The sequence below is a fragment of the Mustelus asterias genome, chromosome 29 (genome assembly GCF_964213995.1).
Source record: "Mustelus asterias chromosome 29, sMusAst1.hap1.1, whole genome shotgun sequence".
In the NCBI taxonomy this organism is placed as follows: Eukaryota; Metazoa; Chordata; class Chondrichthyes; order Carcharhiniformes; family Triakidae; genus Mustelus; species Mustelus asterias.
In genome coordinates, this window is record NC_135829.1 from 11777704 (window position 1) to 11801392 (window position 23689).

Genomic DNA, 23689 nt, shown 5'->3' on the forward strand with positions numbered 1-23689 from the left:
AGTTTGCACATTCTCCTCGTGTCTGCGTGGGTTTCCTCCGGGTGCTCTGGTTTCCTCCCACAGTCCAAAGATGTGCAGGTTAGGTTGATTGGCCATGCTAAAATTGCCCTTAGTGTCCTGGGATGTGTAGATTAGAGGGATTGTGGTTGGTGCAGACTCGATGGGCCGAATGGCCTCTTTCTGTACTGTAGGGTTTCTATGATTTCTATGATCTTTGGAAATTAAAGCACAGCGTTTTCACAATTCTTTCAACCCAACCAGAAATCATCCAAACACAATTTTGAAACTTACGAGTGATTCCCAGGGTGGGATTTTCCAGTCGTGCTCGCCCCAAGACTGGGAAACCCCGCCCAAGGTCAACGAACGTTTGCGTGGTCCTGTCCCGCCCGCTACCATTCCCGTGGCGGGCGGGACAATCAAATTCTGCCCTCCCAGTCTCGACAGCTTTATAGGGAGACACTCCCAGGTTTCCGCTGGCTTTTCTGTGAAGGAATGCTTCTTGATATCTCCCCCTGAATGAATCTTAGAATCACAGTTAGTGCAGTGCAGCAGGAGGCCATTTGGCCCATCGGGTCTGCACTGACTCTCTGGCAGCATCTTACCCAGGCCCTTTCCATCACCCTATCCCTGTAACCCCACACAGCTACTTGGCCAATCCATCTAACCTAAATGTCCTGGGACATTCAAGGTTAATTTAACATGGTCAATCCACCTAACCTACACATGTTTGGACACTAAGGGGCAATTTAGCATGGCCAATCCCCCTAATCTATACACTATTGGACACTAAGGGGCAATTTAGCATGGCTAATCCCCCTAACCTACACAGCAGGGTGGGGGGTGGAGGGGGAGGGGGGGGGAGGTGGAATTTTCCTGTCCCGCTCGCCACGGGAATCGTAGCGGGTGAGACAGGACCATACAAAGGTCCATTGACATTGGGCGGGATTTTCCGTCCTTGGGGTGAGCGCAGCTGGAAAATCCGGCCCATAGAAAGAGTCATGAAGTCATGAGGAAAAGAACAAAGAAAATTACAGCACAGGAACAGGCCCTTCGGCCCTCCAAGCCTGCACCAACCATGCTGCCCGACTGAACAAAAACTCCCTACCCTTCTGCGGACCATATCCCTCTATTCCCATCCTATTCATGTATTTAAAAGAAGACCTCTGTCCCATTTTGTCTACACCGGCTGTCATGTACCTATCTATTCTAATCCCATTTTCCAGCAGTTGGTCCGTAGTCTTGTATTGCCACGGTGTTCCAAGTGCTCTTCTTCTTAAATGCTTCTTAAATGTTGTGAGGGTTCCCGCCTCTACCATCCTTGCAGGCAGCGAGTTCCAGATTCCCACCACCCTCTGGGCGAAAAAGCTTTTCCTCAAATCCCCCCTAAATCTCCTGCCCCTTCCCTTAAATCTATGCCCCCCCCCCCCGCCCCACCCAGTTACTGACCCCTCTGTTAAGGGGAAAAGTTTCTTCCCATCTACCCTATCTATGTCCCCTCATAATTCTATACAGCTCAATTAGGTCCCCTACTCAGCCTTCTCTGCACTAAGGAAAGCAACCCCAGCCTAACCAGCCTCTCTTCATAGCTGAAACACTCCAGCCCAGGCAACATCCTGGTGAATCTCCTCTGCACCCACTCCAGTGCAATCCCATCCTTCCCATAATGTGGCGACCAGAACTGCATTCAGTACTCTAGCTGTGGCCTAACAAGCATTTTATACAGCTCCATCACAACCTCCCTGCTCTAATATTCTATGCCTTGGCTAATAAAGGTAAGGATCCCATATCTCTTCATAACCACCTTATAGAAACATAGAAACTAGAAGGCCATTCTGCCCTTCGAGCCTGCTCTGCTATTCATTTTGATCATGGCTGATTATCGAATTCAATATCCTGATCACCCCTTCCCCCCCTATCTCCTTTGGTCCCTTTAGCCCTAAGAGCTATATCTAATTCCTTCTTGAAATCACACAACATTTTGGCCTCAACTACTATTTGTGATGGTGAATTCCACACATTCACCACCCTCTGGGTGAAAAGATTTCTCCTCACCTCAGTTCTAAAAGGTTTACCCTTTATCCTCAAACTATGGCCCCAAGTTCTGGACTGCCCCACCATCGGGAACATTCTTTCTGAATCTACCCTGTCTAGTCCTGTTAGAACTTTATAAGTTTCTATGAGATCCCCTCTCATTCTTCTAAACTCCAGTAATTAGAATCCTTACCTACCTGTCCTGCTGCCTTCAGGGATCTTTGGACATGCTCCCCAAGGTCCCTCTGGTCCTCCTGTTCTTTACCTGTCTCTGCGGTTAAAATTGAGAATTAGCCTTGTGGGAAACCCTGGGCCTAAAGTGGCATCATGCTATTACATGTGGCCAACACTGCCACATAGCTTTGAAATAATAACCCATGTCCATTCTGACATGACCGATCATTGGGGTGGGGGAGGATGGTAACAACAGGCCCCAAAGCAAAAAAATCATCACGAATGATTGTCATAGGACCTTGTGCACACTGTCAGGCCCATCGAAGCACTGTCCATAACCTCAAACTTCTAAATTTGATTTCATAATGTAGCATTGTTTTGACAATATTGCCTGCCTATGAAAAGCCAAAATAAGGAGGAAAGGAGAAAGTATTTGGTCTCTAAAGGCCGCAGGCTTTTTAAAATCGAGACAGGATTTGGGATGTTGTATCATTGTTGTTCGGTCTCTGAAGGCTGCTGGCTTTTTTAAAATCGAGACAGGATAAGGGATGTTGTATTATTGCTGTTTGGCCCCTGAAAGCTGCAGGCTTTTTTAAATCGAGACAGAATTTGGAATGTTGTATTACTGTTGTTTGGTCTCTGAAGGCCTCAGGCTTTTTTTATTCGAGACAGGATTTGGGATGTTGTATTACTGTTGTTTGATCTCTGAAGGCCGCAGGCTTTATTTAATCGAGGCAGGAGTTGGGATGTGGTGCTATTGTTGTTCAGTCTCTAAAGGCCTCAAGCTTTTGAAATCGAGACAGGATTTGGAATGTAGTATTATTGTTGTTTGGTCTCTAAAGGCCTCAGGCTTTTGTAATTGAGACAGGAGTTGAGACGTTGTACTATTGTTGTTCGGTCTCTAAAGGCCTCAGGCTTTTTAAATCGAGACAGGATTTGGAATGTTGTAATTATTGTTGTTTGGTCTCTGAAGGCCTCAGGCTTTTCAAATCGAGACAGGATTGGGGATATGGGCCGGAACTCTACCACCTCGCCCACCACAAAATCAGTATGGGCGAGGGTCCGACAACGGAAATCTCCGCTGACCTTGGGTGGCTGTAAAATCCCACTCAGAGTGTTATTGCTGTTGAACCAAACATTCTTGTCCATGCCAGTTGTGATTAAACTTCATTTTCTAATGGAAGGATATCCCTGACTTCATTCTAGAGTACCACATGATGTGCCAGCAGTCTTGGAGATTTCCTGTCCTGCTTTTTAATGATAAATGATTATTGACACTGTCTGAATATGCTGAAGGAAATTAAATGGCTGACGAGACTGACTTGTTCTTTTGCAACCCAACAGCGGCCTATCCAGCAGCCTATGCTCCTATTAGTCAGGCGTTCCCACAGCAACCCCCCATAATTCCTCAGCAGCAAAGGGAAGGTAAGACAATGGAGGCTTTGCCTAATTTTACTTCAATGTCCTTGCCACTTTTGAAACAGCATTGTTCAAAATATCCACCCAAGGAAGACGCAGTATAGGATTCCCGTCAACAAAGATGTGTCTTTATTGTGTTACCGTCAGGTGAGGAGGGGGTGAAATGTCTCCCCTCGTTTCCTTCTCTGCGTTTGACCGCAATGATTTTCTGTGATTTGAAAAGGATATGCTTGCCACGTTAGTGAGTACTTAAATGTTAACAGGCTGCGATCGTAAAGGAACCAATCAATTAGAGTTTCTTGATTCGGACAAAGAAAGAAGCTTGCTTTGTTATACTTAAACCGATTTAAGTAAAATAATAAAATACTGACACAGTGTCTCACGCACACACACACACACACGTGTCTCACGCACACACGCACGTACGCCTCACACGCACGTACGCCTCACAGGGTGAGGGAATGAAAGATGAGTCATAGCCACAAAAACAAGGGGAAAGGCTGCTAATGGCAGTCCACAGAGAGAATAGAAGGTGTGAATGGCCAAACGGCAGAGAAGCTGTAAGCTGTGACAGATGAAGATGTTGGGGGAGGGGAATGGGACAGAGGTAGAATGTAGAAAAGGGGAAGCGGGGGGGGGAGAAAAGGTAAGGGAAAGGGGGATGAGATAGAGGGAAAGAGTGGGGGAGGGGGAAGAAAAACAATAAAGAAATAAAAGGTAGAAAACAGTAAAAAATTAAATAGAATGAAAACAAAGGGGTGGAGGTGGGGTGGAGCCAATCATCTGAAGTTGTTGAATTCGGTGTTGAGCCCGGAAGGCTGTAATGTGCCCAGCCGGAGGATGAGAGGCTGTTCCTCCAGTTTGCGTTGAGCTTCACATTGCAACAGGCCAAGGACAGACACGTGGGCAGAATCGTATGTTAAAATCTCCTTTGGTTTCAGATTCCAGCATCCGCAGTAATTTGCTTTTAGCCTTTATCCCTCTATTCCCCGCCTGTTCGTGTGTCTATCCAGATAAGTCTTGAATGTCGCTAATGTAACTGCCTCAGCCACCTCACTTGGCAGCGCATTCCAGGCCCCCACCACCCTCTGTGTAAAAAACTTCCCCCACACATCTCCACTGAACCTTCCTCCCTTACCTTGAACTTGTCCCCGTGTGATTGTCATTTCTGCCCTGGGAGAAAGCTTTCAACTTTTCACCTTGCAACTTTAAGCAATTCACGTCAGGGAATCCCCTGGGGTAGGGGTAGTGAGGATAATTAATTTGGCTATTTAAATGTGGCGCCCTAATCACTTCCATTTGTTCCATCAAAGTTCCTTTGGAATGTAGAGTTGGCAGCAACTGTTAAGTATCAAATAGACACACATACTTTTCTTGATAATCAGTTCATTAATGGGATGCAGCATTCAATCTTTAAAAAAAGAACTTTAAAAAATAACTTTAATTTTTAAAACATTAAAACTTTAACTGATAAGCAGTTTGTTCACCGGGTGCAACATTGAATATATCTGCTTGCTACCCACGGAATTTTCCTGTCCCACCCGCCACTAGAATCGTAGCAGGCGGGACATGGACTATGCAAAGGTTTGTTGGCCCCAAGCGGGATTTTCCGGTCCTGGGGCAAGTGCAGCCAGAAAATCCAGCCTCCAGTGTTCCAGCGGTCTCTCTTTGTAAGTGCTCTTTGCACTTAATTAAACAATTCCCATGTAGCTTAACAATAGAATTAACATATCATTAGCAGTAACTTGATAAAAGTCGTGTTGAGTCTATGGATACATATGATCATCTGAAAGTGAGGCGACACGGTGGCACTGTGGTTAGCACTGCTGCCTCACAGTGCCAGGGACCTGGGTTCGATTCCCATCTTAGGTTACTGTCTGTGTGGAGTTGGCACATTCTCCCCATGTCTGTGTGGGTTTCCTCCGGGTGCTCCAGTTTCCTCCCACAGTCCGAAGATGTGCAGGTTAGGTGCACTGGCCATGTTAAATTCTCTCTCAGTGTACCCGAACAGGTGCCGGAATGTGGTGACTAGGGGATTTTCACAGTAACTTCACTGCAGTGTTGATGTAGGCCTACTTGTGACTAATAAATAAACTTCAACTTTTTAAACAGTCCTGTTTTCCCATTTTTAGAAGATATTTTTAAGGAGCTAATCATCACCTGGCACATACATACAATACAAGAGATGATTCCCGCTGTCTTTATCTAAATTCTCCTCATTGTGCACCTTTTTATCAATATTCGTTCAGGGGAGGTGGGCGTCGCTGACTGGGCCAGAATTTATTGCCTATCCCTGATTGCCCTTGAACTGAGTAGTTTGCTAGGCTATTTGGAGGACACTTAAGAGTCAACTGCATTGAGGGTGGTCTGGAGTCCCATGTAGGCCAGACCAGGTAAGGGTAACAGATTTCCCTGAAGGATATCAGTGAACCAGATGGAATTTTACCTGTGTAGGGCAATCATTAGACTTTTAATTCCAGATTGTTATTGAATTCAAATGGGGTGGCACGGTGGCACAGTGGTTAGCATTGCTGCCTCACAGCGCCAGGGACCCGGGTCTGATTCCCACCTTAAGTTACCGTCTGTGTGGAGTTTTCACATTCTCCCCGTGTCTGCGTGGGTTTCCTCCGGGTGCTCCGGTTTCCTCCCACAGTCCGAAAGATGTGCTGGTTAGGTGCATTGGCCGTACTAAATCCTCCCTCAGTGTACCCGAACAGGCGCCGGAGTGTGGCGACTAGGGGATTTTCACGGTAACTTCATTGCCGTGTTAATGTAAGCCTACTTGTGACCCTAATAAATAAACTTTTAACTAATCTGAGATAGATATATTTCTGATATAAAACGAGTTAAAGGGATATGGGGGAACAGGTGGGGAGGTGGATTGGAGACCAGGGAGAGATCAGCCATGATCTGATTGAATAGCGGAGCAGGCTCGAAGGGTTGAATTTGCCTACTTCTGCTCCTAATTCCAATGTTCCTATGTAATTGGTCAAATTTCACCAGCTTCCAGTGTGGGATTTGAATCAGTGAGCCAGAGCGTTAATCTGCACCTCTGGATTAATTATCCAATGATATTACCACTGTGCTGCCTGCCATCTTCCCCCAATTCCCCCTCCTCCCCAATTACCTCTCTATTACAACACATACATCAACACCAGTTGACAGACAGGTGCAACCACACATTATATCCTTAGTTGTAAGGGTGGCATGGTGGCACCGTAGTTAGCACTGCTGCCTCACAGCTCCAGGGACCCGGGTTCAATTCCGTCCTTGGGTGACTATCTGTGTGGAATTGCACATTCTCCCCGTGTCTGCGTGGGTTTCCTCCAGATGCTCCAGTTTCCTCCCACAGTCCAAAGATGTGCAGGTTAGGTGGATTGGCTATGCTAAATTGCCCTTTAGTGTTCCCCAAGATGTGTAGGTTAGATGGATTGGTCATACTAAATGTGTGGGGTTACAGGGATGGGATGGGAGAGGGTGCCTGGGGTAGATACTCTGTCAGAGATTCAGTGCAGAAGCGATGGGCCGAATGGCCTCCTTCGGCACTGTCAGAGTTCTATGTTTCTAGGTAGCCAAAGCACTATGCCTTAAATAGTGGGGAGATGATGGCTTAATGATATTATCACTAGACTATTAATCCAGAAACACAGCTAATGTTCTGGGGACTCCGGGTTCGAATCCCGGCACGGCAGATGGTGGAATTTGAATTCAATAAAAAATATCTGGAATTAAGAATCTATTAATGACTGTGAAACCATTGTCGGAAAGACCCACCTGGTTTACTAATGTCATAGAGGTTTACAGCAGAGAAACAGGCCCATCAGCCCAACTTGTCCATGCTGCCCCTTTTTTCAACCACTAAGCTAGTCCCAATTGCCCGCGTTTGGCCCATATCCCTCTATACCCATCTTACCCATGTAACAATCTTTTTAAAAGGCAAAATTGTACCCGCCTCTACTACTGCCTCTGGCAGCTTGTTCCAGACACTCACCACCCTCTGTGCGAAAAAAATTGCCCCTCTGGACTCTTTTGTATCTCTCCCCTCTCACCTTAAACCTATGCCCTCTAGTTTTAGACTCCCCTGTCATTGGGAAAAGATATTGAGTATCTAGCTGACCTATAGATGTATATATCATAGAATCATCATCGAATCCCTACAGTGCAGAAGGAGGCCATTCGGCCCATCAGGTCTGCACCAACCACAATCCCACCGCAGTCCCTATCCCCATAACCCCACACATTTACCCCACTAACCTACATGTCCCGGGACACTAAGGGGCAATTTAACATGGCCAATCCACCTAACCCACGCATCTTTGGAGTATGGGAGGAAACCGGAGCACCCCCCACGCAGACACGGGGAGAACATGCAAACCCCTCACAGACAGTGACACAAGCTGGAAATCGAACCCAGGTCCCGAGAGCTGTGAGGCAGCAGTGCTAACCACTGCGCCACCGTGCCACCCCTATCTATAAAGGTCCTTTAGGTCTGTCCTAATGTGACTCCAGAGCCACAGCAATGTGATTGACTCAACTGCCCTCAGGCAACTAGGGATGGGCAATAAATGTTGGCCAGCCAGCGACGCCCATGTCCCATGAATGAATAAATAGAAAAAAAGGCAAATGCAATGTTAGCATTCATGTCGAGAGGGTTAGAATACAAGAACAGGGATGTACTTCTGAGGCTCTGGTCAGGCCCCATTTGGAGTAATGTGAGCAGTTTTGGACCCCATATCTAAGAAGGATGTGCTGGCCTTGGAAAGGGTGCAGAGGAGGTTCACAAGAATGATCCCTGGAATGAAGAGCTTGTCGTATGAGGAACGGTTGAGGACTCTGGGTCTGTACTCATTGGAGTTTAGCAAAATGAGGGGGGATCTGATTGAAACTTACAGGATACTGTGAGGCCTGGATAGAGTGGACGTGGAGAGAATGTTTCCACAAGTAGGAGAAACTAGAACCAGAGGGCACAACCTCAGGCTAAAGGGACGATCCTTTAAAACAGAGATGAGGAGGAATTTCTTCAGCTAGAGAGAGTGGTGAATCTGTGGAACTGTTTGCCGCAGAAGGCTGTGGAGGCCGGGTCATTGAGTGTCATTAAGACAGAGATAGATAGGTTCTTGATTAATAAGGGGATCAGGGGTTATGGGGAAAAGGCAGGAGATGAGAAAAATATCAGCTGTGATTGAATGGCGGAGCAGACTCGATGGGCCGAGTGGCCTAATTCTGCTCCTATGTCTTATGGTCTTATGAGTTATATACTCATCATATACTCATCAAATGCTGGCCAGCCAGCGATGCCCATGTCCCACGAATGAATAGAAGAAAAGATGTGTCACATACTCATCATTTGTGCTTACAGACAGTATCAGCATGCTCATAGTTAATCGGTCCGAGGCTAATGCCATCTGCTATTTATAAATGGATAGGAACTAAGATGTTACAATGGAATGGTTGATCCAGAGATAAATCACCGTGACACGAGACACGCTCCTTGGTGCTAGGCCGATGGATGGTACCCATCGGGAAAGCGTACATGTCGGTAGTAACTTCTTGGCCTCTGCATTCTTCAAAGCGCAGCGATGTGAAACAGTTTAATCTTCAGCACTTTGGCACTCGGCTACTGTCAGCATCTAACGGCGCTATTTGTTTTCCTTCAGGGCCAGAGGGTTGCAATCTGTTCATCTACCATCTGCCGCAGGAGTTTGGAGACGCTGAGCTCATGCAGATGTTCATGCCTTTTGGCAACGTGATCTCTGCCAAAGTCTTTGTTGACCGCGCCACCAACCAAAGTAAATGCTTCGGTGAGTGAAATCCTTCATTGACTTGGGAGGGAGGGGGGGGAAGAGGCGGGGGGGTTGTTGGACGAGGCGGGGGGGGGGGGGGGAGGGGGGGGGAGGGTTAGTATAGTAATTGGGGCCAGATCATCGATTATGTCTGAGATGTTGGGGCTACGTAGGGGAACCAAGACTTTGTCATGTTTGCAGCATTTTCTATTGAGGCATCTTTATCAAGTGAATTCAAGGTGTTAAGCATAAAGTAACTAGAATCAGGACTTGAGAGAACAAAAGGAAAGATAGACAACACATCGTTTCATTTAAGGCCACGATCTTCACATCAGCATGTGGAGATGCCGCGTTGGCACAGTAAGAAGTCTCACAACACCAGGTTAAAGTCCAACAGGTTTATTTGGAATCATGAGCTTTCAGAGCGCTGCTCCTTCATCAGGTGTGTGGAGAACTTCATCACCTGAGGAAGGAGCAGAGCTCTGAAAGCTCTTTTTACAGTTTATTTATTAGTGTCACAAGTATTAGTGTCACAACATTAACACTGCAATGAAATTACTGTGAAATTCCCCTAGTTGCCACAGTCCAGTGCCTATTCGGGTCAATGCACCTAAACAGCACGTCTTTCAGGCTGTGGAGGAAACCAGAGCACGCGGAGGAAACCCAGGCAGACACGGGGAGAACGTGCAAACTCCACACAGACAGTGACCCAAGCCAGGAATCGAACCCGGGTCCCTGGCGCTGTGAGGCAGCAGTGCTAACCACTGTGCTACTGTGCCGCTCGTGATTCCAAATAAACCTGTTGGGCATAAACCTGGTGTTGTGAGACTTCATACTTCGCATCAGAAGTCATCTGAATCTCGAAATACAATTGTACGTATGCGAATGAATGTACGTTTCTTTTGTGAGCGTTGCGGCGATTGATCGGGGGACATGCCTGGGAGGACTTGCTAAGCCTGGAAGTGTGGGAGAATTGCTCCAGCTTTATTTTTAAAAATAGGCCGTACGCATTGAAATGTTAGCATCAGTCAGTATGGTCTCCTGCATGTTATCAGGGATTAACATTAGCAGAGGTCTCAGATGACTGAAGTACAAGACTGGAAGAGCTCAGAAGGAGAGCGTTAGAGGACAGAGTCTCACCTCAGGTGTAGAGGGCAACAGGAAAAAGGTAAATGCAAGACGTTACTGGCCAGTGAAAGGAGGCAGCACAGGCATCATCAAGCAACAAAAGTAGTTTTCCTTAACACCACAAGATTTCAGTTTGTGAATTGGTCAGTAGTTCTTGCATTAGGTTAAGAAGACAACTGATGTTCAGGTGGGAAGGCAATATTGCTGTCTAAGTGAATTAACTGAGATGCATTGCAAGGGGTGACTTTGCAAGGCTACACAACTGATGCATTTGATAAGAAAATGGGGACATCGATCTGTCTATAGCACCGTGCTCCTGATTCACACGCTGATAGCTGATCCGTACTCTGCTGCGACGGTTATAACCTGAGATCCATCGATACCATTTGTAGGATTTGAACCCCAAGTCCTCCTCCCTTGTAAGACTAACGCTAATGGAACAAAGACTTTTATATTCTAGGTTGTGCTAAATGGAAGGGTTTGTTGATAGGATTGATAAGGTTCAGTGGACAGAGGTGTCATAGAGTCATAGAGGTTTACAGCATGGAAACAGGCCCTTCAGCCCAACTTGTCCATGCCGCCCTTTTTTTAAACCACTAAGCTAGTCCCAATTGCCCGCATTTGGCCTATATCCCTCTACATCTATCTTGCCCATGTAACTGTCTAAATACTTTTTAAAAGACAAAATTATACCCGCCTCTGCTACTCCCTCTGGCAGCTTGTTCCAGACACTCACTACCCTGTGTGTGAAACATTTGCCTTTCTGGACCCTTTTGTATCTCTCCCCTCTCACCTTAAACCTATGCCCTCTAGTTTTAGACTCCCCTACCTTTGGGAAAAGATGTAGACTGTCCAGCTGATCTATAGGTGGGAGGACACTCGCACGAAGCAGTGTTGACTAGTTGGGTTGAATGGCCTGGTTCTGCGTTGTAGGTTCATTGTAATTTTGGCGTAACAACTACCTCACTTACTGGGACTGAGGCCTACATTTGGGCATGTAGCTCCCTGCTGTGGTGGAGTTTGTGGTGTGGTTTATGATGCGGGTAAATTAATTGTGAAATTGTGACTGTGTGATGTATGGCTGGATGTATCAGCGAGTTTTCTATATCGGCGAGGTTTTTGTGACACCTGTACTTGCCATGAATGGGTAATTTCCTGCCTGTTTTGGACACATGGTAAACTGAGGCACAATAGACTAGCATTAAAACCAACTGAAGTTTGAGTGAGGCGAAACAGCGGAAGAAATAAATTAATCAGTCGAATGTTTTCGAATGACAGTGTCAAGTTCCGAATGTTCAATAAAGATTTCAAAAGTGACTCTTTATTGAGGAGAGCGTGAAGAGGCCAGTTTTCTTTAAGAATAATTTTCAGTCCAGTTTTGTCTTGGATTCTCAGTTGGATAGCAGATCCCTGGGTTCCCCTCAACTTCTCCAATCACTTACCCCAGTTCCTATCTTTGAACTAGTGAGGCTTCTCGGGCTATTCGCTCGGGAAGGGCGTCACAGTTCAGCCTGATCCACTCCGCAAAGGCACACGTTCCAGCAGGGAATGCGATGGCTTAGTTCTCCCACCCCTCCAGGTTAGACAGCAATCACACGAGGGCGGCACGGCGGCACAGTGGTTAGCACTGCTGCCTCATGACACCAGGGATCCGAGTTCAATTCCCGGCTTGGGTCACTGTCTGTGTGGAGTTCCTCCGGGTGCACGTTGTCCCCGTGTCTGTGTGGGTTTCCTCCGGGTGCTCCAGTTTCCTCCCACAGTCTGAAAGACGTGCTACTTAGGTGCATTGGCCATGCTAAATTCTCCCTCAGTGTACCCGAACAGGCGCCGGAGTGTGGCGACTAGGGGATTTTCACAGGAACTTCATTGCAGTATTAATGTAAGCCGACTTATGACACTAATCATAGAATCCCTACAGTGCAGAAGGAGGCCATTCGGCCCATCGAGTCTGCACCGACCACAATCCCACCCAGGCCCTACCGCCACATATTTACCCGCTAATCCCTCCAACCTACGCATCTCAGGACTCTAAGGAGCAATTTTTTTTTAGCGTGGCCAATCAACCTAACCTGCACATCTTTGGACTGTGGGAGGAAACCGGAGCACCCGGAGGAAACCCACGCAGACACAAGGAGAATGTGCAAACTCCACACAGACAGTGACCCAAGCCGGGAATCGAACCCAGGTCCCTGGAGCTGTGAAGCAGCAGTGCTAACCACTGTGCTGCCGTGCCGTCCCAATAAATAAACTTTATGGTCATTGTCAATTTCCAAAGTTAATATGACACGGTGTCACACTGGTTAGCACTGCTGCCTCACAGCACCAGGGACTCGGGTTCAATTCTAGCCTTGGATCACAGTCTGTGTGGAGTTGGCATGTTCTCCCCATGTCTGCATGGGTTTCCCCTGGTTTCTTCCCACGGTTCAAAGATGTGCAGGGTAGGTGGATTGGCCATGCTGAATTGCTTTTTTGTCTCCAGAGATGTGTAGGTTTAGGTGAATTAGTGGGGGAGATACATGGGGTTATAGGGTGAGGTGGGATACTCTGTCGGAGAGTCGGTGCAAACACAATGGGTTGAATGGCCTGCTTCTGCACTAGAGGGATTCTGTGATACCAGCCACTAATTCACGAGTAATGAATCCAATGGGGAATTCTAGAGAGTGGAGAGAATGTGAACCTTGTTACCAAGAGGTGTAGATGGAGTGGTATTGATGTACTTAAGGAGACGTTCGGTAAGTAGAAATTTATTTATTTGTCATAAGTAGACTTACATTAACGCTGCAATGAAGTTACTGTGAAAATCCCCTAGTCGCCACACTCCGGCGCCTGTTTGGGTACACTGAGGGAGAATTTAGCATGGCCCATGCACCTAACCAGCACATCTATGGGACTGCAGGAGGAAACAGGAACACCCGGAGGAAACCCACGCAGACAAGGGGAGAACATGCAGACTCCACACAGACAGTGACACAAGCCAGGAATCGAACACGGGTCACTGGCGCTGTAAGGCAGCAATGCTAACAACTGTGCCACCGTGCTGCACCACTAAGCACATTGAGGGTGACAGGAATAGAAGGGTTTGTTGATGGGGCTCGATGGACAAAGGTGGGAGGAGACTAGTTGGGCTGAATGGCCTGGTTCTGTGTTGTAGTTTCAAAGTAATTTGATGTAACACCTCCCTCGCTGACTGATACTGAAAACAATGTTTGTACATTCATCTCCCGACCATAGTAGAGTTCAGCACAGATCAAACTCCCAACCTTCTGGTATATGTGATCCAGACAAGAAAATGGTGCATGTACGCCATTCAACACTGCTAGGGCACCAGAAGGGGTGTATTAATGCCATGTGTAATGAATTACAGTTTATCGCGACTATCTGTAATTTTTGAATTGAATAAGTTGATTTATTATTGTCACATGTATTGGTATGCACAGTGAAAAGTATTGTTTCTTGTGCGCTATACAGACAAAGCATACCATTCATAGAGGACATAGGGGAGAAGGAAAGGAGAGGGTGCAGAACATAATGTTTCAGTTACAGATAGGGTGAAGAGAACGATAAGTTTAATGTGTGATAGGACTGTTCAAAAGTCTGACAGCAGCAGGGAAGAAGCTGTTCTTGAGTTGTTTGGTACGCGACTTTTGTTCTTTTTCTCGATGGAAGAAGGTGGAAGAGAGGATGTCTGGGGTGCATGGGGCCCTTAATTATGCTGGCTGCTTTTCCAAGGCAGCGGGAAGTGCAGACAGAGTCAATGGATGGGAGGCTGGTTTGCGTGATGGATTGGGCTACGATTTTGTAGTTTCATGCGGTCTTGGGCAGAGCAGGAGCCCATACCAAGCTGTGATACAACCAGAAAGAATGCTTTCTATCGTGCATCTGTAAAAGTTGGTGAGCGTCTAAGGGGACATGCCAAATTTCCTTAGTCTTTTCTTTAAATAACCACAACGTGAGTTTATAGAAGCTTTCTGAGGTATACTTGCGATCATAAAAGAATAATGTGGCAGTGAGGTGAAGGCGGGTGGGTGCAACTGGGCAGTGACACTGAAGACTTAATGTGAAATTATGCAGGAATTATTAACCAAATGGAATTGTCAAGCGGCATTGAAAGGCACTTTCCTCATATAAATTTGATGAAATGAGTGTGAAGGTGGGCAGTTCCCAGCAAGAAACATCAGCCACTTGGCACAGAACATGGTAAGTGGTCGACAAGAAGGTCTTGAAATAGTGATTAATTTTAGGTAGAAAGGTATGCAAATGGGGTTAGATGAAGTAGGGTAGGAAGAGGCGTGTGACAGCATGGATCTGCTGGGCTGAATGGACTGTTGTGCATGTTGTATATTCCTTATAATGTAAATGGCAGGACAGGCTGGGTCATCTGCACCTCAGTGGGCCGCCTCTTGCCTGCAAGGCTCCGAGCTCAAACCCAGCTCCAAGGGCTTGAGCACGAAACATCGACTGGAATTTTACCGCCTCGCCCTCCCGAGGCTCGTAAGATCCCGCCTGAGGCCAATGGAGAATGCCGTTCTGCGAGCCTGGCCCTCCCCGATTCCGGGATGGGCGTGCCGGTAAAATTCCGGCCATTAGTGGTAATGTTCCAGTGCAGTACTGAGGGAGAACCTCACTGTCAGAGGTGCCGGGTTTTTTTTCGCATGAGATCTGGGTGGACGTAAATGATCCCAAGGCACTGTTTTGTAGAGGGGCGGTGGGGGTTCTCCTCCGTCTCCCTGGTTGTCCAAAAACAAGAAGCTAAAAGCAGATTATCTGGTCGTTATCACATTGCTGTTTGTGGGATCTTGCTGTGCACATATCATGTTGTGTTTCCAGTGACGAGAGTGTTTCATTGACAGTCAAGCACTTTGAGACATCAAGTGGACATGAAAATATAAGTCGAAGAAAATACTGGAGAAACTCAGCAAGTTTGACAGCATCACGGGGTGGCACAGTGGTTAGCATTGCTGCCTCATAGCGCCAGGGACCCGGGTTCGATTCCCGGCTTGGGTCACTGTCTGTATGGAGTTTGCACATTCTCCCCATGTCTGCGTGGGTTTCCTCCGGGTGCTCCGGTTTCCTCCCACAGCCCAAAGATGTGCGTGTTAGGTTGATTGGCCATGCTAAATTGACCCGACTGTCAGGGGGATTAGCAGGGTAAATAATCAACCTAACCCGCACATTTTGCGAGGATAGGGCCTGGGTAGGATTGTGGTCGGTGCAGACTCGACGGGCCGAATGGCCTCCTTCTGCACCGTAGGGATTCTGTGATCAATGGAGAGGGAATAGGGCCGACGTTGAGAGTCTGGATGACCCTTTATCACTCACTTGGCTCCATTCTCTCTCCACAGATTCTGTCAGACCTGCTGGGCAGGATTTTCCGGCCGCGCTGGCCCCAAACCCGGAAAATCCTGCCGTAGGTCAACGGACCTTTGTCTGGTCCTGAATCGCCGTGGAGGGCGGGAACGGGAAAATTCCACCCACAGAATTTCTCCAGCATTTTCTGTTTTTTGCTTCTGATTTCAGCATCCGCAGTATTCTGCTTTTATCTAGATGAAAATATAAATGTTCCTCTTTCTTTTTTCATGATAATATCACCCCTTAATTTAATTCTGTATGAAGGCAAGGTTGGGTATTAAGCCCGTGCATTTGAAGTGGAAAGGTTGAGGGGAAGCAGGGCGAGATAGATTGCAGATATCGGAAAGAAGCGTGCCGCCATCCCTTATTGGATTCCTCCATTCCCATTAATCTTCATGAAGACATTAGGATTCAGAGCTTTGGTTGGCTTTGCTCTCCTGAGGGCCAACAGCAATGATAATTGTGTGCAAACGGACAAATGCATACACATGAGGACCCGCTATTAAGCGCGGTAGTTAACAACTATTGAAGCGATAAATGTGTCTCGCACCAAAAAAATAGCTGGGGAGAGCAAGGATTCCTAACATGGAAACAGACTTTTCTGAAACTGTGCCCTTTCTGAGTAATTACTTTAGAGTGTGAAAGGAATTGAACACTGCAATGCGGTAGCTTATTTTAACCTTCAGAACCTGGGTTTGACTCCAGTACAGGCAGTTGGGGTGAGGCGGGCTTCTCCAGCCGCGCTCGCCCCAAAACCAGAGAACCCCACCCAAGTAAATGGACCTTTATGTTGTTTACCCCCTCCCACACCCACCCATGGGAGAATTCCCCCCATCTTTTCCATTTTCTTGAAGGGTCCCAAGTCTTCAATTCTGGTCACCATACTAAACAGAAGGATGTGGAGGCTTTGGAGAGGGCACAGAAAAGATTTACCAGGATGTTGCCTGGTATGGTGGGCATGAGCTATGAGGAGAGGTTGGAGAAACTTGGTTTGTTCTCACTGCAACGACGGAGGCTGAGGGGGCGACCTGACATAAGTCTACAAGATTATGAGGGGCATGGAGAGAGTGGATAGTCAGAAGCTTTTTCCCCAGGGTGGAAGAGTCAATTACTAGGGGTTTAAGGTGCGAGGGGCAAGGTTTAAAGGAGATGTACGAGGCAAGGTTTTTTAGCCAGAGGGTGATGGGTGCCTGGAACTCGCTGCCGGGGGAGGTAGTGGAAGCAGATATGATAGTGACATTTAAAGGGGCATCTGGACAAATACATGAATAGGATGGGAATAGAGGGATATGGTTCCTGAAAAGGTAGGGGGGTTTTAGTTCAGACGGGCAGCACGGTCGGTGTGGGCTTGGAGGGCCAAAGGGCCTGTTCCTGTGCTGGAATTTTTTTTTTCTTTGTTCTTTGAGATGACTTCGGATGCGCAACACAGTTCCGCAGATGGTGATAAGTCACAGGGTTCACTGATATTAATGTACCCCTTGCATCTTTGGCATGCTTGCTTATACATGTTGATGTTAAAGATAGTACGAAGAGTTCAGTCTGTCGAACACCCTGCAGTGAAAGTGCACCTCGAAATCTGTCAATTGTTTTCGTGCTGGGATCTTGCTATTCACTTCTATGTGAGTCGGTTTGTGATATTTGCTTAGGTCCAGACCGGAAACTCCATGGTATATAATGCAGTTAGCCTAGATCGCAACTTTTGCATTTCATTTTGGCATTAGGGTGAGCTTAAGGTGTTTCACTCCAGATATGATTCAAATGACCCACTAGGAAGCTTTTATCTGTGAGCTGACCGCATGTCCTAATGGATAAGGTGTCTGACTTTGATGCTGCAACTGATGATATCAGAAGATTGCAGGTTCGAGTCTTGTCATTTTGGGGTGACACAGTGGTTAGCACTGCTGTCTCACAGCGCCAGGGACCCGGGTTCGATTCCCGGCTTGGGACACAGTCTGTGTGGAGTTTGCCCATTCTCCCCGTGTCTGCGTGGGTCTCCTCTGGGTGCTCCGGTTTCCTCCCACAGTCCAGAGATGTGCGGGATAGGTGGATTGGCTATGCTAAGTTGTCCCTTAGTGTCAATAGTGTTATTTATCCATAGCTAGGGTAAATGCATGGGGTTATGGGGATAGGGCCTGGGTGGGATTGTAGTCGGTGCAGACTCATTGGGCCGAATGGCCTTCTTCTGCCTGTAAGATTCTATGGAAAACAAACTTTATTTAAGAACACAGTTACAATATAACTTTTACTCATTAAAATACTTAGACAAGGCAAAGTATAATCCTTAATAGCTAGCTATCTCTGTTGTTCCAATTTAAAGCAATACCCCACAGACATATATCCTTCTTCAGAATTAGTCAGCACTAAATCAAGATTGCTCACATGATGTTGGATTTTCAGTCTTTTAACACTTCTGGACAGAGATCCAGACAGCAGGTTCCAAAGCAGCACCTCTCAGAGAAAGATCAACTCTCATACAGCAGAATCTCCAAAAAAAGAAACTTATCTCCTGGCAGATTCCAATCTCCAACTTCAGAGAGGCGTAAAGAGAAAGATTTCACTCTCTCTCCACTCAAAAAGCAGCATTTAAATTTGAATATTCAGTGTACAACCAACTTCCTGTCACATGACTATACCTGCCGATCATCCCAATCAAGCCCCACTCTGCAGAGTCCCAGGGGAAAACAGCAGAACAGCATTAGTTCAGATTAAAACCAACATTCAAGTCATTAGAAGCAATTATGCTGTTGCAGCAACAATACAGGATGCCGGTAGAGAGGACAGCTCTGAGTGCATAAAAAACTGCTACAACAGATCCTGCACAAGAACACGGCACAAATACATTTCTTAAAGGAACAGTACCATTACATATTTCTGAGGAGCACTTCCTTGACTCGTCAAAGAGTCAATGGGGATAAATGTCTGGTACAGTTTGATTGTGATTTTCTGATGTTGAGGAACACTCACAGATTATGGTTAGTCAACGGTATGGATTATTCAAAATGGTAAGTTCTCAATCTCTCAACACTACCAATCCGCTCTGACTTGGTTGGGTAGCAGGTCCCATATCTGGGTCATGAGGTGTGGAATTTGACTCCACTGTAGGAGACCAATTTTAACTTTGGGCAATATTGGGTTTGTTGTCCATTGTTGACATCGCTGAATGCATGAAGTTTGCATATTCTCCCCGTGTCTGCATGGGTTTCCACTGGATGCTCCAGTTTCCTCCCGAAAATGTGCAGGCTAGGTGGATTGGCCATGCTAAACTACCCCTTAGTGTCCCAAGATGTGTAGATTTGGTGAATTGGACATGCTAAATTGCCCCTTAGTGTCCAAATATGGGCAGGTTAGGTGAATTGGCTGTGCTAAATTGCCCCTTAGTATCCCAAGATGTGTAGGTTTGGTGGATTGACCATGCTAACTTGCCCCTTAGTGTCCAAAGATGTGTATGTTAGGTGGATTGACCATGCTAAATTGCCCCTTAGTGTCCAAAGGTGTGCATGTTAGGTGGATTGGCCATGCTAGGTTGCCCCTTAGTGTCCAAATATGGGCAGGTTAAGTGAATTGGCCATGCTAAATTGCCCCTTAGTATCCCAAGATGTGTAGGTTTGGTGGATTGACCATGCTAACTTGGCCCTTAGTGTCCAAAGATGTGCAAGTTAGGTGGATTGGCCATACTAAATTGTCCCTGAGTTTCCCAAGATGCGTAGGTTAGGTGGATTAGCCATGATATATGTACGGGGTTACAGGAATCGATGCTCTTTTTGAGAGCTGGTGGAGATTCAATGGAGCAAATGGCCTCCGTCCACACTGTGCTGATTCTGTGGTATTAGTTTAGATGAAGATTTACTCTGAATGTTTATTATTCGTGTCACAAGTAGGCTTACATTAACACTGCAATGAAGTTACTGTGAAATTCCCCGAGTCGCCACACTCCGGCGCCTGTTCGGATCAATGCACCTAACCAGCATGTCTTTCAGACTGTGGGAGGAAACCGGAGCACCCGGAGGAAACCCACGCAGACACGGGAAGAACATGCAGACTCCGCACAGACAGTGACCCAAGCCGGGAATCGAACCCGGGTCCCTGGCGCTGTGAGGCAGCAGTGCGAACCACTGTGCCACCGTGCCGCCCGACAGTCAAGTGGCGCCCTATATCGATAGAATTAATTTCTCATCACGCTGATGCAGGCAAGAGCCAAGGAAATAATAAGATACCGGCGGCATCACGGTTGCCTTAGAATGTTGGGGGCGTCTTACCGTTGTGCTCCACCGCCCGATTGTGCGAGCCAGCAAGATCGCCGAGAAATCATGTTCATGCTCGATTTCTCCCCTCTCGCGATCTTGTCGGCACCGGATACCCAGCGCGATCAGCCTCGTGCCCATTTCTCCGCCGCGAGAGACCTACGCATGCGCAATGGCGCCCTCTGCTGCTCTCAACCAGCGTTCAGGTGACTGAAGCCCCGCCCCCTCCCCCTAGAGGCAAGAAACTGCTGTTTTTTCATGCACCAAGTGGGTAAGATCGCAGATTTGAACTCGCCCAAAAAAACGGATCTGAAACTTTCCCATTTTCCCATCCGCCTTGGAAATTCGAATACTTTTGGTAAGATTTCCCCTCCACCCCCTTGTGCGCCTTGGAGACAACAAAAGCCATCTATTGAATTATTAATCCAGTGTCTAATCAAGAAAAAGTGGACAACTCAAAAATAACAAAAGATGTCGACGGACATCTGAACAATTGAATCTGGTGCCAAAATTTTGAAAATTGAAAGGATTCTTTTACTTAATCAGTAGCTTAGAATATCTTTGGATACTAGATAAAAATTCCAAAATGGCGGCACTACTTAGCTTTCTTACTTTGTGATCTCAGTCACAGCCAGTGACGCCCACATCCAAGGATTGAGTGAAAAATAACAGCCTCCCAGTGGCAGAACTGCAGAACTCCTAGCAGGTCGCACGGTAGCACAGTGGTTAGCACTGCTGCCTCACAGCGCCAAGGGGCCTCAGTTCAATTCCCAGCTTGGGTCACTGTCTGTGTGGAGTTTGCACATTCTCCCCGTGTCTGTGTGGGTTTCCTCCGGGTGCTCCGGTTTCTTCCCAAAGTCTGAAAGGTGTGCTGGTTAGGTGCGTTGGCCGTGTTAAATTCTCCCTCAGTGGATCCAAACAGGTGCCAGAGTGTGGCGACTAGGGGATTTTCACGGTAACTTCATTGTAATGTTAATACAAGCCTACTTATGACATTAATAATAAACTTTTAAAACTTAAACAGTGGTTAGCACTGCCGCCTCACAGCTAGGGACCCGGGTTCGATTCTGGTCTTGGGTCACTGTCTGTGTGGAGTTTGCACGTTCTCCCCGTGTCTGCGTGGGTTTCCTCCCACAGTCCAAAGATGTGCGGGTTAGGTTGATTGGCCATGCTAAATTGATCCTTAGTGTCAGGGGGACTAGTAGGGTAAATATCATCATAGAAATCATAGAAACTCTACAGTACAGAAAGAGGCCATTCGGCCCATCGAGTCTGCACCGACCACAATCCCACCCAGGCCCTACCCCCATATCCCTACATATTTTACCCACTAATCCCTCTAATCTACACATCCCAGGACACTAAGGGGCAATTTAGCATGGCCAATCAACCTAACCTGCACATCTTTGGACTGTGGGAGGAAACTGGAGCACCCGGAGGAAACCCACGCAGACACGAGGAGAATGTGCAAACTCCACACAGACAGTGACCCAAGCCAGGAATCGAATCCAGGTCCCTGGAGCTGTGAAGCAGCAGTGCTAACAACTGTACTACCGTGCCGCCCCTAGGGCCTGGGTGGGATTGTGGTCGGGGCAGACCCAATGGGCCGAATGGCCAACTTCTGCACTGTAGAGCTTCTATTAGCTGGATTTTACAACCCCGCTCGGGCGAGGCTCGTAAAATCGCGCCCGAGGCCAACGGAGATTTCCGTTCCGCGAGCCTCGCCCACCCCGGTGGTAAAATTCCAGCGTATGATTCTGTGAACTGTAAACAGGTTAAGTACCTTGGCTGTTCCTTGAGCTCTCCTGGACGCAAGGAGCCTGGAGGGGACCCCTTTAAAATTTAGAGCAGAGAATTCGAGAGAAAATGAAACAACTTGCCTGTTGGAAGCCAGGAAGGTATTGTTATCGAAGTGCCACTCAAAAGGGTAACATTAGCATGTCTGTCCACCCATAGTTGTAACGTGACCTGCTGTTATGTGATTTGATCTATAAATGGCAGCTGGGAGCTTGATAATTCATGCAGTTAGGCACGGAGATGTTCCAGCCAGTGAAAATGAGCTGTCAGTCACGCTACTTGATATCTCCATATCACTCGCTCTTGAATTTCCAACAGCTTGGACCACAATATAATGGTAATACTTTATTCATACGGTCAAGTCATGGAAAAATGTCACTGCCATTTTCAAAACTGCAATATGCACACAGTCCGGAATGAATTCCCTGGCCACATCAAGTCAGATTCACTGTCAACCGTCAGAGAACAACAGTGCACTCTGCCTAGCCTTTGAATATTTGGGCTTTTGTGAATGCCTTTAAAATCCTATTGATGCTCTTTGTTGGAACCACTCCAGTTTATTGTTCTTCTGTTGGCTCCAAGGCAACAAGCTACACTGGCTGTTTGCAATACAATGCCAGGATAAAATAGTCATCGCGCTCTCTTTCTCTCTCTCTTGGTTTCTCCTGCTTTCTCTCTCTCTCAGTTTCTCCCTCTTTCTTCCTCTCGCTCAGTTTTAGTCTCTCTCTCTCTCTCACTCACTCTGTTATCATGGAATCCCTCCAGTGCAGGAGACCATTCAGCCCATTGAGTCTGCACCAAGTCTCCAACAAGGGATCCTATTCTGGTCCTTTTTCCATAACCCCTGCTAATCCCCCTAACCTACACATCTTTGGACACTCAGCAGCAGTTTAGCATGGCCAATCCCCCTAACCTACACATATTTGGACACTAAGGGGTAATTTAGCATGGCCAATCCACCTAACTTGCACATCTTTGGACACTAATGGGCAATTTAGCATGGCCAATCCACCTAATCTGCACAACTTTGGACACTAAGGGGCAATTAGCATGGCCAATTCACCTAACTTGCACATCTTTGGACACTAAGGGGCAATTTAGCATGGCCAATCCACCTAACCTACGCAACTTTGGACACTAAGGGGCAATTTCCCATGGCCAATCCACCTAACCTGCACATCTTTGGATACTAAGGGGCAATTTAGCATGGCCAATCCAGTTAACCTGCACATCTCTGGAGTATGGGAGGAAACCAGAGCACCCGGAGGAAACCCACGCAGACACGGGGAGAACATGCAAACTCCAACCAGTCACCTGAGGCCGGAATTGAACCCGGGTCCCTGGGCTGTGAGGCAGCAGTACTAACCACCGTGCCGCCTCCAGACTATTCCTTCACTGTCACGGGGTAAATGCCCAGGAGCCCCCTTTCTAACAGCAATATGGGTGTACCTACACCACACAAGCTGAAGCATTTCGAGAAAACAGCTCACCCCCACCACCTTCTCAAGGGTAACTAAGGATGGGCAACAAATGCTGGCATAGCCATTGGTAAGAAGTTTAACAACACCAGGTTAAAGTCCAACAGGTTTATTTGGTAGCAAAAGCCACACAAGCTTTCGGAGCTCCAAGCCCCTTCTTCAGGTGAATGGGATTTGGTGCCCACATCCACTGGAAGAGTAAAAAGCTGCTCTGAGTTAGACAACACGGAGCAGTAATACTGTCCCATTGATCTCACTGAGCCTGGGCATTAGTGGTAAAAGTAGATAA

The 23689-nt window shown here is 47.1% G+C and overlaps 1 protein-coding gene across 50 annotated transcripts in view; it reads left to right on the forward strand.

Annotated features, from left to right (window-relative positions):
• LOC144480519 (CUGBP Elav-like family member 4) overlaps nt 1–23689 on the forward strand; it is a 786252-nt gene that overhangs the window by 755659 nt on the left and 6904 nt on the right. For 18 of the 50 annotated variants that reach the window (XM_078200058.1, XM_078200061.1, XM_078200043.1 and 15 more), the window contains 2 exons: nt 3550–3630; nt 9282–9365. In XM_078200058.1, the coding sequence (XP_078056184.1) occupies nt 3550–3630; nt 9282–9365 (165 nt within the window). Of the gene's footprint in view, nt 1–2500; nt 2507–3549; nt 3631–9281; nt 9426–23689 lie in introns of all 50 variants that reach the window. The other 32 variants (XM_078200078.1, XM_078200068.1, XM_078200081.1 and 29 more) reach the window with 5 other exon arrangements.